Source organism: Lepisma saccharinum, chromosome 5 (assembly GCF_977018435.1).
Source record: "Lepisma saccharinum chromosome 5, izLepSacc3.1, whole genome shotgun sequence".
In the NCBI taxonomy this organism is placed as follows: Eukaryota; Metazoa; Arthropoda; class Insecta; order Zygentoma; family Lepismatidae; genus Lepisma; species Lepisma saccharinum.
In genome coordinates this window covers 20,818,460-20,832,079 of record NC_139233.1, presented here as the reverse complement: position 1 = coordinate 20,832,079, position 13,620 = coordinate 20,818,460, and the positions used below count along the sequence as shown (strand labels likewise).

General features: G+C 36.5%; 2 protein-coding genes across 5 annotated transcripts in view; one reads left to right on the top strand and one right to left on the bottom strand.

Moving 5' to 3' along the window:
• LOC145987706 (beta1,4-N-acetylgalactosaminyltransferase A-like) overlaps nucleotides 1-8,065 on the top strand; it is a 164,773-nt gene extending 156,708 nt beyond the window's left edge. For all 4 annotated transcript variants that reach the window (XM_083122275.1, XM_083122276.1, XM_083122274.1 and 1 more), the window contains exons 5-6: nucleotides 983-1,201; nucleotides 5,258-8,065. In XM_083122275.1, the coding sequence (XP_082978401.1) occupies nucleotides 983-1,201; nucleotides 5,258-5,390 (352 nt within the window). In that variant the 3' untranslated portion in view covers nucleotides 5,391-8,065. The remainder of the gene's footprint in view (nucleotides 1-982; nucleotides 1,202-5,257) is intronic.
• A 3,118-nt stretch (nucleotides 8,066-11,183) lies between these two features.
• Nucleotides 11,184-12,257, bottom strand: LOC145987884 (histone-lysine N-methyltransferase SETMAR-like). The gene has a single exon (XM_083122673.1). The coding sequence runs from the start codon at nucleotides 12,255-12,257 to the stop codon at nucleotides 11,184-11,186; it is 1,074 nt and encodes a 357-aa protein (XP_082978799.1).
• Between the last annotated feature and the right edge of the window lie 1,363 nt (nucleotides 12,258-13,620).

Below are 13,620 nucleotides of genomic sequence, written 5' to 3'. Positions count from 1 at the left end.
TAACTAATATATAAACGCCATGGAGCAAACATCCTGTTGAGGCTAAAGGCCTGTCAAGTGAATTTTAATTTTTTTGATTTGTGGTCAGCACATTGAGTTTTCTGGCCTTTGAGACCTGGATCCACTACCATTGTTTTCAAGGAACTTCCTAATTGTCCTTGCATTGCTGCATTAACACTGAAATTTTGGAGCTCCAAAGAAATTAAGCTGGGACCGCTCACACCAAGGTCAAGAAAGAATGCTAAACGTAAGGCTAGAAATGTATAATTTTCAAAATAATTAACCCCGTGAAAATGCTGTGCGGCATTTTTATGAACACTATGACATATTCAGACTGGATATAGACTAAATCCTAATTATATTACTTCCATGAAAAGGCTGAAAACAAAGACACTCAACAAAGGCAATCAGATGTACAAGGAAAAAAAATCAACCATCCCCCCTACATAGTGTACCACTTTTCGAAACTTGTTTCTTTCCATCCACTCTGTTAGACTAATCAGCGCTGAGCCTACATTTTAAAGTGGGATCAAAACCTCTCCAAATGAACTCCACTGGGAATCGAACACAGGACCACTTGATTATAGCTGCTATGCTGTCACGGTGGCCCTAAACAACTTCTTAAGAGCATTGCAACTTTACGACATTAAGGTTACCTACCACATGACCAACTTCAATGATAGGAAATTGATTTGGAAGGGAAGGACGATTTTATGTTAGGGGAACCAGGAGTATACTGCCCACACCTCTTTTTAACTCCATTTTTTCCTTGAAAAAGCAGGCAAAGCATCGGAACTTCTAAGTTTTCTTTTTCATGTTTGCTTTCTTCCCTCTTGTATTTCTGATCTCTCACAGGTAAGACAAACATGTTCTCATCATCAGGGTTTACTTAAAGAGGCCAAAAAGCTGCATAAAATAAGAAAAATGTAACAAACAAAATGGTAACGTGAAGAAATTAAAGCTCACTCTTTTTTTATTGTAGGTTGCCATATGATGACATATTTGGAGGAGTTAGTGCTTTGACGCGCACACAATTTGAAAAGGTGAATGGATTCAGCAACATGTTCTGGGGGTGGGGTGGAGAAGATGATGATATGGCAAGCAGAATCAAGTTCAATCACTACCATATATCAAGATACCCAGTGAACATCGCTCGCTACAAAATGATGCCCCACAAGAAGGGTAAAGCTAATCCGAAAAGGTATGTATGACATATAATTAGTATTTGTAAAAACTTGTGGCATTTCACAAAAGGTGAGTTCAGAAAGTACCTCTTCCAAGGATATCTGCATTTTTTTTTAATTTCCCGAAACATGAAAGTTCTAAAGAACTGGCAAAAGAAAAAGCATATACAGTGCAACCCTAATTTTACATTTTCCCACATTATACATTTAATCTTGATGGTCCCAACATAGCAAAATGTTATAAATTTTTCCTCGATTTTACATTTTCCCATGTTTTAAGTTTTTCCAACTTGGTCCCATGAAAAACACAACATCAAGGTTCCACTGTATTTGTAAATCATCTGTGCATGTTTTTATTTTGAACTTTTGTTTTGAGATTGTCTGTATGAAGGGGGATTTATATCCTTCCCTTGACTAAAAAACTAAATCCTGTTTAAATAAATGATGTGGATATGAAAAGATTTTTAAAAATGACAAAGCAGCTGCCAAAACATCTGTGTACTCCCCACCTTCATGCTTCTGTTATATATATAATACTAACGATGAACCAACATGAAATTTTTGCCAATACTGATAACCTGGGCTGGGATTAATATGTACTAAAAAGTGGCTTTATATGTACAGTCATGAAAAAAAAATACTTCCCCCATAGAGCCTTAATACCAGTATGCTTGTGGGGGAAGTATTTCTGTCTATGACTGTACATACATATGGACTAAATATTGGCAAAGTATGGACTAACACATGTCAAATGACCCAAAATGATGCAAAGAAGATTTCTTCATAGTTATTTCTCATTTGTATGATTTCATATAAAATAATTTATTATTTTCCAATGCTTACAAATGACAAGCCACAAAAAACTAACTTAACCTAATTGAATACGTAAGATTGTAAAAACCAGCTTGTTGCAAACTTAATATGTGTATTTAACAAAAGAACGATTTGAATAAGAGGTATTTTTTACCTGGTTTTCATTAACTGATAGTTTGACTAACAATTTAGCAAAACATTCTTAAGAGAATGTACTTCTTGATAAAGTCATTCTTTTCATTAATTTTTTTAAAACTTTTAATACAATTCGATAATCAAGGGGTCTCGATACCTGGTGGAGGCACATCTCTCCAGATACACTTGTTTTCTTTCGGATCAATTAAGAATTATTAACTGGCACACCTGGTAAAAGAAATCAATAAATGGAAACCACTTGGGACACGAGCCTTAGGCAGGCCAAAGAAATGATGAAAAGACATGAAAGTAAAACAAATTGTACAAAGAGCATCCAGGACAAGAAAAAATGGAGATATATTGTTGAGAAGGCAGAAACAGTACCATAAATATATGAAGTTGTAGTGCCTCAAGAAGAAAACGACTTGACAGAAATAAGGAGTGCAAAATATATGTTATAATTCGGGTAAAGCTGATACCCTCTTAGTAATTCCCATCGAAACTGATACCGATCAGCACTTGATGTGAAAAATGTTAGTTGTGTAAATTTTAATATATAAGTTTTCCTTTCGAACTATATCATATCAGTCTACCAGATTTGCTTTAAAATTAGGATATTTCCATGATATTTAGATTGCAAAAAAATTCACATGGCACCCCAACTACCATTCAGTATCAGTGATTAATTTCCAACTAATACCTTCCGATACTGATACCACTGGTGTCAGCCCTAGTTTATATTAACAAAAATAGTAACAAAATTGCAAAATTTTTACACTAAATTACAGTCTGTTTATAGATATAATGGGTTGCTAATATTATTGATAATTTTTCTAATAGAGATTAATCTGTCCCATCCTTATTATATACAGTATGTATTTGCAGTAAGTATATATGAAAAACTCAATATGCTGACCAAGGCAGAAATTTATTTTATTATAAAACATAAACTAAATGTAACATTTCAACCTTCTAGCAAGGTCTTCTTCAGACTCTGGTACAAGTACAAATGTAACAAGGTACACAACAGGACGATATATATACACAAAAATACTCCCCTCTAGACTATTAGAGGTTGAAACAACATAGGGATGATGTTCAACTTAAGAGAGAGAGAAATGTGATATTTAAACACATGAGAGAAACAGGACATGACATAAAGTCGTATGAGGCTAAGCAGGTAGGAAGGGAGAAGAGAATACTAGTGAGAAAATGGAAGGAGTCCAAGGAAATAGAGAAGAAAGGTGAAGACACAATGAACTGGAATGGGGGACTGAAGTTAAACAAAGAATGGAAAGAGTGGAAAGGACAAGAGAGAAAGAGGAGGGAAGAAGAATGAAGGAAATAGAGCACGAGATAAAGAGTCCAACCACTTTCTCTTTCAGGTGAATGTACAGTTGACAAGGGAAAGTCACCTGCTAGATTGTTCCAGAACTACTTTCTAATAGTCTGGAGAGGAGTATTTTTGTGTATATATATATATATATATCTTCCTGTTGTGTACTTTGTTACATTTGTACTTGGTACAGAGAGTGAAGAAGACCTTGCTAGAAGGTTGAAACGTTTACGTTTAGTTTGGTTTATAATAAAATAAATTTCTGCCTTGGTCAGCATATTGAGTTTTTCATATCATGGAAACAAGGCTTAATGGTGTTGTAAGTATATATATACAGATGGAGGACAAAATAATATGAACACCTGTGAAATTAGAGAAAATCTTTATTAATGTGGGGTTAGACCACCCTGTGACTGAAGTACACTTTGTATGCGATGTGGGATGGACGCATAGAGGTCATGCACAATGTTTAAGGGAATATGGAGCCATTCTTCCTCCAGAGCAGTCTCCAATTCCGAAAGTGTGGCTGGAGGCGGACTTCCAGCATGCAGTTTGGACTCCAAATATCCCCACAAATGTTCTATAATGTTCAAGTCAGGAGATTGTGGGGGCCATTCAAGATGTCCTACTTCATCGTCATGTTCTTCGAACCATGTTTGGACAGACCCAGCAGTGTGTATAGGAGCGTTGTCATCTTGAAAAAGCGGCCGCTCCCCATGAAATAAAGTATGGACAAAAGGATGGAGATGATCCCCCAGAATGCTGCGATAGTGACTGGCATTGATCTTCCCATGCAGAAAAACAAGTGGTCCCACACCGTGCCAAGATATCGCACCCCATACAATAATGGACCCACCTCCATGCTTCACAGTCTGCAAGAGGCAGTCAGGATGAAATGCATCTCGGGGCATTCTCCACACATAAACGTGCCCGGTGGTCTGGAATAACGTGAACGTTGATTCCATCAGACCAGATGACTTGTTGTCACTGCTGTGGGGACCAACTTCTGTGAGCTCTGCACCATTGGCGTCGCTTGACAGCATTACGTGATGTCACCAACGGCTTACGAATTGCCACTCTGCCATGAATGTTTGCAGCATGGAGTTCCCTTTTGACAGTTTTGGTTGAAATGGGGTCCTGGAGATGCCTGTTCATTTCAGATGTTATCTCGGATAACGATTGCTTGTGCTTTCGAGCCACTATGCGCTTCAACACCCTCCTATCCCGAGCAGCAAGCTTTGTCTTTCATCCACTGTTGTGCTTTGAAGATGCCATCTTACCTTGTGTTGTGTACGCTGTCATAATGGCTGATACTGTGCTCCTTGCACACCCCACAAGGTTTACAGTTTCCGTCACCGCGGCTCCAGCTGAACATGCTCCAACAATCATGTCTTTTTGGAACCCGTGTCAGGTCTGACATTGCAGAGTCTCTTGAGAGCGTACAATAGACGAATGCACCACCAATGACTGCTGTTGACAGACTAATACCTTCCCCTTCACGGCCACTAGGTGGCAGACTTCAGTGCCAGGTGGTGCTGCTGTAGTGCCGGTGTGAAATGTGGCATACTTTTTCACAGGTGTTCGTATTATTTTGTACCCATCTGTATATACCCATAGATTTATATTTACATGGAGAAAAGTGTATTTATAAAGAGGGTGTAAACAAACATACAAATATGCTATGTTGTGGAGCATACAGTTAAATATTTTTTTTTCATTCGTTCTTATTTTATAAATGTTTCATTCATTCCTTTACTGATGGAGGTAACAAATCATTGCATATTTCTAGATACGAATACCTCTACAGTGGGAAAAAGCGATTTAAAACAGATGGATTGAACAGCCTAAAATATGCAGTCAAGGAATTACAACTAAAGAAGTTATACACATGGATCTATGTCGAACTGACTCCTCCAAGCTGATGGCAGTCTCTGGCCAGGTTGTGGCTTGGATAAAAAATTTTAAAAAACATTTGATTGTTTAAATAACATGAATAGATGTTTTAGTATGTGGTATACCGAGATCGTCATTGTCATTGTTTCAATGTGAATTATCGATGGTTTCTGAAAATGTCATGTTATTAGTCATGAAATGTTGAGGTAATAAGTCACTATCTGGTCAGATATTTTAAGTCTGTGAGCTTCCAACTGTAATCTTCCAGTCATTTCTGGGAAGTGTATGTATTTTGAGTATGTGAGTGTGTGCGTGTATGTATTTTAGCATGGAAGCACTTTGTTCACTTTCATGTTGATTTTTTTAAAGACATGAACATTTTAGAAATTCTAATGAAATGTTTTTTTTTTTTTTTAAGTATTTCCCTACTGGTGTAGTTTTGGAGTAAAGGTGTTACTTTATTTGGTAATGGTTTATATTTAATCAATTGTACAACACAGTCATTGATCAAACTGCCATTACCCTTGAAAAAAAGTATTTCAAAATTTAAATCTTATTGTTGTTTTGAGAATTTTTTGCTTTAAGATTGGTTGTGATATATAATGGAAACACGTTTATATATATATTTTAGATACATTAAATTAAACGAGCTTTTAAATGCTTTTTACTTAGCTGTTGCTCAAGAAAAACTGCCCCCAATAATTTAGACCTCAACAGTACTTTGTGAGGAACTTACAAAATGATAGGTGCTGATTTATTGTAAATATTGAGCTTTTTGTGGATCTTATTTTTAAAATATGGCAGGCAAAAAGATATAAGGGTGGAAAAAAGTTATTATGGATCGTCTTTTAATGTGTAGCATTGTGTAGATAAAAATTGATTTTTGAATGTTATTGTGAATAATGTGTTGAAGTTTCTTGTATTGAGTGTTGGTACTTTCATCATGATGGCGGTTTTCGGAAATGACATTTCTGTTTAGGAGAAATGCAAATATTTGCTATTACGATATTTAATGTTATTGTTGAGAGACAAGTAAACTGTGTACATCTTAGTTTGTCGCAGAGAATCTTTGCCTAGTCAAGTTGCAATGTGAATGTATAATTCAATTGCCAAATCAATGGAATTACCAAAGAAATTCTTTGGAGGATATTACTTATTTGTGAAGGCTACCAAGGGAACACTTGCAAAATAATCAATGCTGGTGTGTGTGCGTGTGTGAATAGTCACGCCATCTCTCTAGCCGAACGTAAGGTCTTATCTGTAATTTTGATACTAATACTTGTATTTTTTATACCACCATCTTGCTACATTTGCAGTAAATTCAGACGAATCTATACGCTTGGATCAGATCATTACATCATGTTAATAAAAATGGTATTGATGATGTGCACAAAATTTAAATATGACCAAGTGCTTAGTACACACTATTAGCAAATAGGCCTGAGAATGTTCATAGAGTCAAATTTATGTGTATTTAGAGGTGGTAACATAGGATAATGCAAGAATTAAAAAAAACAAAAACTATGTACTTTGTTTACTTCTTATATAAATAAGCACCAAATCTGTTATTTACGAAAAATATAATTTTTTGTTTGCCTATTAATTTCCGGACCCACCATTTACAAAACAGGCTGTTTTGGGCCTATTCAATCAAATAACAGTTATTAAATAGTTAAACACATAAAGTAACATGGATTTGATGTTTGCTTGTTTATATAAGAAGTGAATTTTAACCATCTTTGTGCTATGAATTTAAATATGTACTTTGTATTTTACTATATAGGTATAAGTGGCTTCTATTTGAAACATGGCGATTATCTGTTTTACAGTTCATCCACGCTATGCCTTATTTCAAGGCACTTATTTATCGACTTCAGCTGCAGACCTTGTTTTTTCTGACTGTATAAAAATAAAATTAACATCTCCATCTTCATTGCAGGAATATCTAAATTGAAGGATTCATTTCATTTGGTAATGGAATTTTTTTCAAACTTTCATGTTTAAATCATGAGAATAAAGCAAAAATAATAAAAGCAATAATTAGGCCATCTTACTGCATTTATTTTAAAGATATTTATATTAAAGATATTTCAGTATGATTAATGTTTTTAAGGAACCACGTTAAAATTTGCATAATAAGTACATCAGTAATTGTTATATGCATCTCATTAACAGAGTTGCTGGTTCCCTTGTTTAGAATTGATGCACATTATTTGTTTGGAACAAACTGTGATGCATATCACCATGTGTTTGTTATGTCAAATAAAAGTTTTGTTGTTATGCCAAATAAAAGTTTTCAAAAACTATAACACTGATTTTAGGAAAAGTAACAGAAAATCAAAGTCTGTAATCGTATGTAGGAACCGTAAGAGACAATCCAAAAGAAATACATAATCAATCATCTTCTTCACTAGCTGTAGATTTGCAGCAGGCCAAGCCAGTTGGTTGAAATAGGGCATCTTTCTGCCAGAAATCTACAGTCATGCTTGCTACTCAGTTTTCAAACAGCTTTTTGACAAAGTTTACATAGTGTTCATATACTACCGTGATCATCTGTATACAGCGCTTCGTTTATAAACCATTTATTATTATTATTATCGTGATACATGGCTGTTATAATTGTTAAAAAAGAAATAAAGGATAATTCTTAAAAGCTCAATCCAAAATTTGCAGTATACATCATTAAAGAAATGAACAGAAGCTGAAACTCGAGTGGACTGTGTATAGATAGAAAGGAAAGAAAAATACTAGCTCAATTAATACAAAAGTTACAGTGACAAAAGGTGCTCCCTTAATTCGTGGCCACCCTGTAGAGTCCAACATCAATATTTTCTTAGCAGCCAATTTACCTGCTAATTTCTAATGATGTGATGTAACAGGAAATTTACCATTTCTTATGTGATCAATGATTACGCTTGGAACTGCAGCTACACAATCGATCCCAGTATGTTATTCTTTAGTAGAAATACAATAATACAATTTTCAGCATGCCAAAAATGAAAATTTTAAAATTTATTCGTGTGCATTATAAAAATCTTCAGAGGCTTTACACTGGTACAGAAACAGCTATTCATATACACAAGAAAGGAAAAAGTGAATGAAATTTGATACCATTACAATAAACTGGAGTTTCAAAAACATATGTCTTCAGTTTGCCCTTCCAGAAGAACAGTACATGAAAGTTATAACAATGTGTCCTCTATGGTCAAACTGAAAGAAACTAAGTATTGTATTAAAATATCAGATTTTTACTGATTCTGATATGGGTTTGAGTATTCCATTTTTGCCATTATTTAAATATCTAAAATCGGTCGCATCAATTTCGTCATCACTTATAATGAGTACAGATTTTGGACATGTCATTGCCTTCAATATTTTATCCAGGTTTCCAACTCAAACTGTGGAACTTTCACTCTACTTTTGCTTCGAATAGACTCTGCATGAAACAAATCTTTAATCCTGCCCCATCCATTTTGTGCTCTTATGCTCTAGGTTAGCTTCCACAACTATTTGTTAGTTACAGCTCATTGATTCTGAAGGTTTAAGAAGAGCTGGTGTTTGTGAAAAGTGCCAAAACACTGATGCGAAACTGTACCTCAACCTCTTAAAGCACCTCTTCCTTTGGAGGGAGAAGGCATTAAGCTCTCTCTTTGTGGAATTGTACTAACAAATTCCAGTTCATTTAAAATCCAATTCTTTTCGTTTTCTTTTTTGTGCCTTCCATTAGCTTATTTGTGGCAGCACAGCTTCTTCCTGTTTCTAATTACACCTTGTTATGTTGTTATGTTGTATTCTCAATTTTGAATAATCTTCCTCTACAAGTTTGCATGCAATTTCATTATTAGCAGTAACTTCATGTACTTGTGAAGAGAATGCCATGAGTTTGATAAATGTAATAACTGTAGATCAATTTTCAGTTTTTACGCACAATTCTTGGTTATGTATTTGCATACCACATAATTTTCTATAATAGTTTTTCTTGTATGCACGCATTGCTTGCATTGTAGAATTATTTTCCTGTAGTTTATTGTTATTACAAGCATAAGAAAGGGATGAAGGGAGCGTGTGCTCTCCTGGAAAAAAAACCTGTTTTCTTATGCTTGTAATAACCGTAAACTACAGGAAAATAATAATTTTCTTTGTCCTGAACAACAACTTGCTTGAAATTAACAATGAACCAATGCTTGTAATGGCTGTATCATGTCACTGTAGTAAGTTCATTTACAGGAGCTTTCATGCCAAAGTGACAAGCAACAACACTCACTTGGACATGAACCTTCAGAAACAAATGCAACCTTTTGTACTGAAATTACACACCAAAGTGTACATGTTACTTGCCACCTGCATATTACTCACATTGGGTTTTCTCACCAAGCTTGGTCTGGTGGCTTGCACATACAGTGAATGTTTTTTACAGACTAGCGGCCCATTTCGCTCTTCACTTTGGTGTGAAACCCCTCTGTGCCCACTTCTTACATCAGTCTGAAACCTTCCTCAGGGAGATTTCACACCGAAGCAACACACAGCCTGAGGATTTCACCAATTGAGTGCAGGCTTGTGCAATGCTGCAATGTGAAACGTTGCTGTTGACTGGCTTGTTCCCAAGCGACATGTGTCGCCTGTCACTTCGGTCTAAAATCTCCCTTAAATGCATTCCCATGTAAGGCTAAAGAGCATTTGTTATATGAATGTGCACTATTCCAAGAGGCTCCACCATAATAATATAACATTTGCTGATCAAGGTACTAATAACAATTTTTTAAACTCTGAAATGGAAAGCCTTGTAAATATATTTTAAAGTGTTGAAGCAAGAGAACAAACTATGATACTGGTCTCCTCTTAAGCTTGCTATTTATTTTAATTGCTACATTTAGTATTGAGTGGCACTGTTAATGCTACAGTGTAATATATTGCATATGATCAAAGTAATGTGGGAAACACTAGTCAAGTACGATTTTATTTTCTCGGTAATTCAGTAGTTTTTATGTGACAATGATAAAAACCAGAGAAGTGATGGTAAAGAAAATTACATGCTCTTGTAGCTTAGTTCCGGTGAATAATTTTCATTCAATTGTCATATCCGCTAGTGTTTGAATACAAGTTTAAGGTGATGTACTTACATAAGTCTAGTAGAAGGATGTTTGTAGTACTCATGATTAGTGTTTTTTAATGATACAAATGTGAATGTATGTATATGTGTAAAAATGAAAGTGTAGATATAATAAGTTGTAGAAGATAGCATAGCAAGGCCTACCATATGCAATGGAACCCTGATTTTGTACATTAAATTTTTGTGGTTCCAATAATGCAATAAGTTATAAAATTTTCCCTGATTTTACGTTTTCCTGTATTTTATGTTTGTCGTCTTAGTCCCTGTAAAACTGAGGTTCCACTGTTCCTGCATGAAATACCTAAAACTTACATACATATGTCTTCCTTGTGTATTGTAGTTGAGTAATTGTTGGTTTGTAATAATGTAACTTCGGCTTGACATTCTAATATTTGTATTTTCCCCCTTTGCTATGGCAGCCAGTGCTTGAAGAGGAAATCCATAGGTGTGGAGAGGCTTGTATGATTCAACACGAAAACAGAGAAGCAGAAGAGGAATGGATTGAATCTGATTGCCAAAATAATGGTAACGGAATGCTAGAACCAACCCTTCTTCATGACTTTTCAGTTTCACCCTTGTTGTAACTCACGTTATACAGTGTGTCCGTAAAGTCATGGTGCACTTTTGACCGGTCACAGGAAAGCAACAAAACAAGATAGAAATGTGAAATCTTCACCAAATAAAAAGAAAACTCTCCAAGTTTCTTACCTATTTAGTGCAGTTCGATGTGGCCTCCATTTGTTGCCCGACACACATCTAAACGATATTCAAGTTCTTCCCACACACGGTTACGGACGTCTGGTGTAACAGAGTGAATAACGTCTGTGATTCTCTGTTTTAAATGATTAATGTCGTTGATATGTTCACTGTACACATGTTGCTTCACATAACCCCACAAGTAAAAGTCTAAGGGCGTCAGATCTGGGGATCGTGGTGGCCATGGCTGGACAGAACCCCTGCCTATCCACAGCTGGGGGAATGTTGTATCCAGAAACTCACGAACAATGTTGGCGTAGTGTGGAGGCGCGCCGTCATGTTGAAAGATGACACCTTCTGGAAATTGTGGCACTGCATACATTTCGAACATGTCAAGGTAGTTGTTTGCCGTCACAGTCTGCTCCGCAAAGAAAAATGGGCCTATCACTTTATCATGCATAAGGCCACACCACACGTTCACTTTGGGGGTGTTACGTTCGTACTCAACGTAGGCACGAGGATTTTCAGCAGCCCATATTCGGACGTTATGGCGATGAACATGCCCACAGACATGGAATGTCGCCTCATCGCTAAACACAATCTTCTGCAGAAATCGTTCATCATGGTCGATCTTATGAAGCATATCTGTAGCAAACGCGAATCGTGTGGGTCTATCCGCCGGTTTGATAGCGTGCAACAGCTGCAATTTGTAACCCGAAAAACACAGACGTTTCTTTAACACCTTATGAACTGTAGTCTTGCTTAGGTGTAATTGTCGAGCACACGAACGCACAGATTTTTTAGGGCTCCTAAGGTAGCTCTCCCGTATAGCCTCTACAGACTCGTCACTTACCGATGGCCTACCAGAACGGGGTTTGTCCAACAAACTGCCGGTATCCTTCAACTGCTTATCCCACCGATTAATGTTATTCCTATGTGGTGGCGCTTCGTTGTACACGCGACGATATTCACGTTGCACTTTGCTCACGGATTCGAACCTCGCAAGCCACAGAACGCACTGGACTTTCCTCTGTACCGTCCACATCTCGACTGGCGTGGGCGAGGGCTGATCCGCTGCTGCGCAGTTCATGGTGTTGCGTCATCACCTGTGTGCGCACACGGTTGCGCATCATAGTACGGAAACTTGGAGAGTTTTCCTTTTATTTGGTGAAAATTTCACATTTCTATCTTGTTTTGTTGCTTTCCTGTGACCGGTCAAAAGTGCACCATGACTTTACGGACACACTGTATTCCTGGAACCAGGGGTGCAAGAATTTCTCTCCACTTTTTCCTTGTTAGGTTCCTTCCACACTATGCATAACTTTCTGTGCTAATGCAGCATCTTGCTTTCACACTGACATTTGCCGGAGAATACTACATACGATAATATAGTAGTGTCATATTTGTTTTAAAATATGTGTTTTCTATCGGCAGAATGTAGAATCGGATGAGATTTTTGTGCTAAAAAAATCATGACTTTTCAGTGAAATTCTTTTTCATTCCATTCCAAACATTCTAAATCTGAAAATAATCATTTACCTCATATTCTTCTCTTGGCAAGATGTTAGAGACTGTCAGTCAAATAGTGTGGAAACTGTAGGTGCTTCTGGAATGTCAGGATGAAAAGAAATGATTCAGGTCCACAATACCCAAGTGCCACTGTTCACAGGGTAAGCAAATAATCCAGGGGGATGCTTTATGAAAATTTTCTTGACTTGGAGGATGACACTCCTACATGCCTTCCCCAGACATCGAGCACTGATAATGGCAGATTTTACATATGACGACCATTGGTCAGCATGTGTAAATGTTACATGAATAAAACACTCACTCTTTGGCCTAATGTGTCCCAAAGTCATAAAATGTCCACCAGTTCACATGGTGGGCTATTTCCGTGCATTATTATTTGACACACATGGGTGCAAATTTTGTGTGTTATTCAAAATCCACCCATATATCTGCAAAAATATTCCCATAGTTTTAGGGAACTTGCAACTTTTGTAACAGTTGTTATTTGGACATTACACACATAAAAAAGGTTCAACAGCCCTTTGTGAGCCCAGGCCTGCCAAGCGATTTTTTATTGGATGCCACGTGATTAGAACACCATTACCATTTTCTGGCTTTCTAAACTGCAGTATGTTACTATTGTCCTTACTATGCTGGGACAACACTGAATCTCCCACTAGAGATTAAACATAGGACCACTTCCACTAAAGGTAAAAAACACTAACAATTTGACTACAAGAGAAAAACCTCTCCTTTTGCCATAATAGTGGTCAAACTTACAGCAGTAAATGAGTAAAGTGTACACTTGCCAAAGGATAATAACAAATTAAGATTGCACGCTAGCAAACTTATAGGTCTTCGAATCTTTTTGTCATTACTGTATTATGATTTTTGACATTATTTCCAGCACTTAAAGTGGAAAATTTTAGCTAGGGGAAATGTTT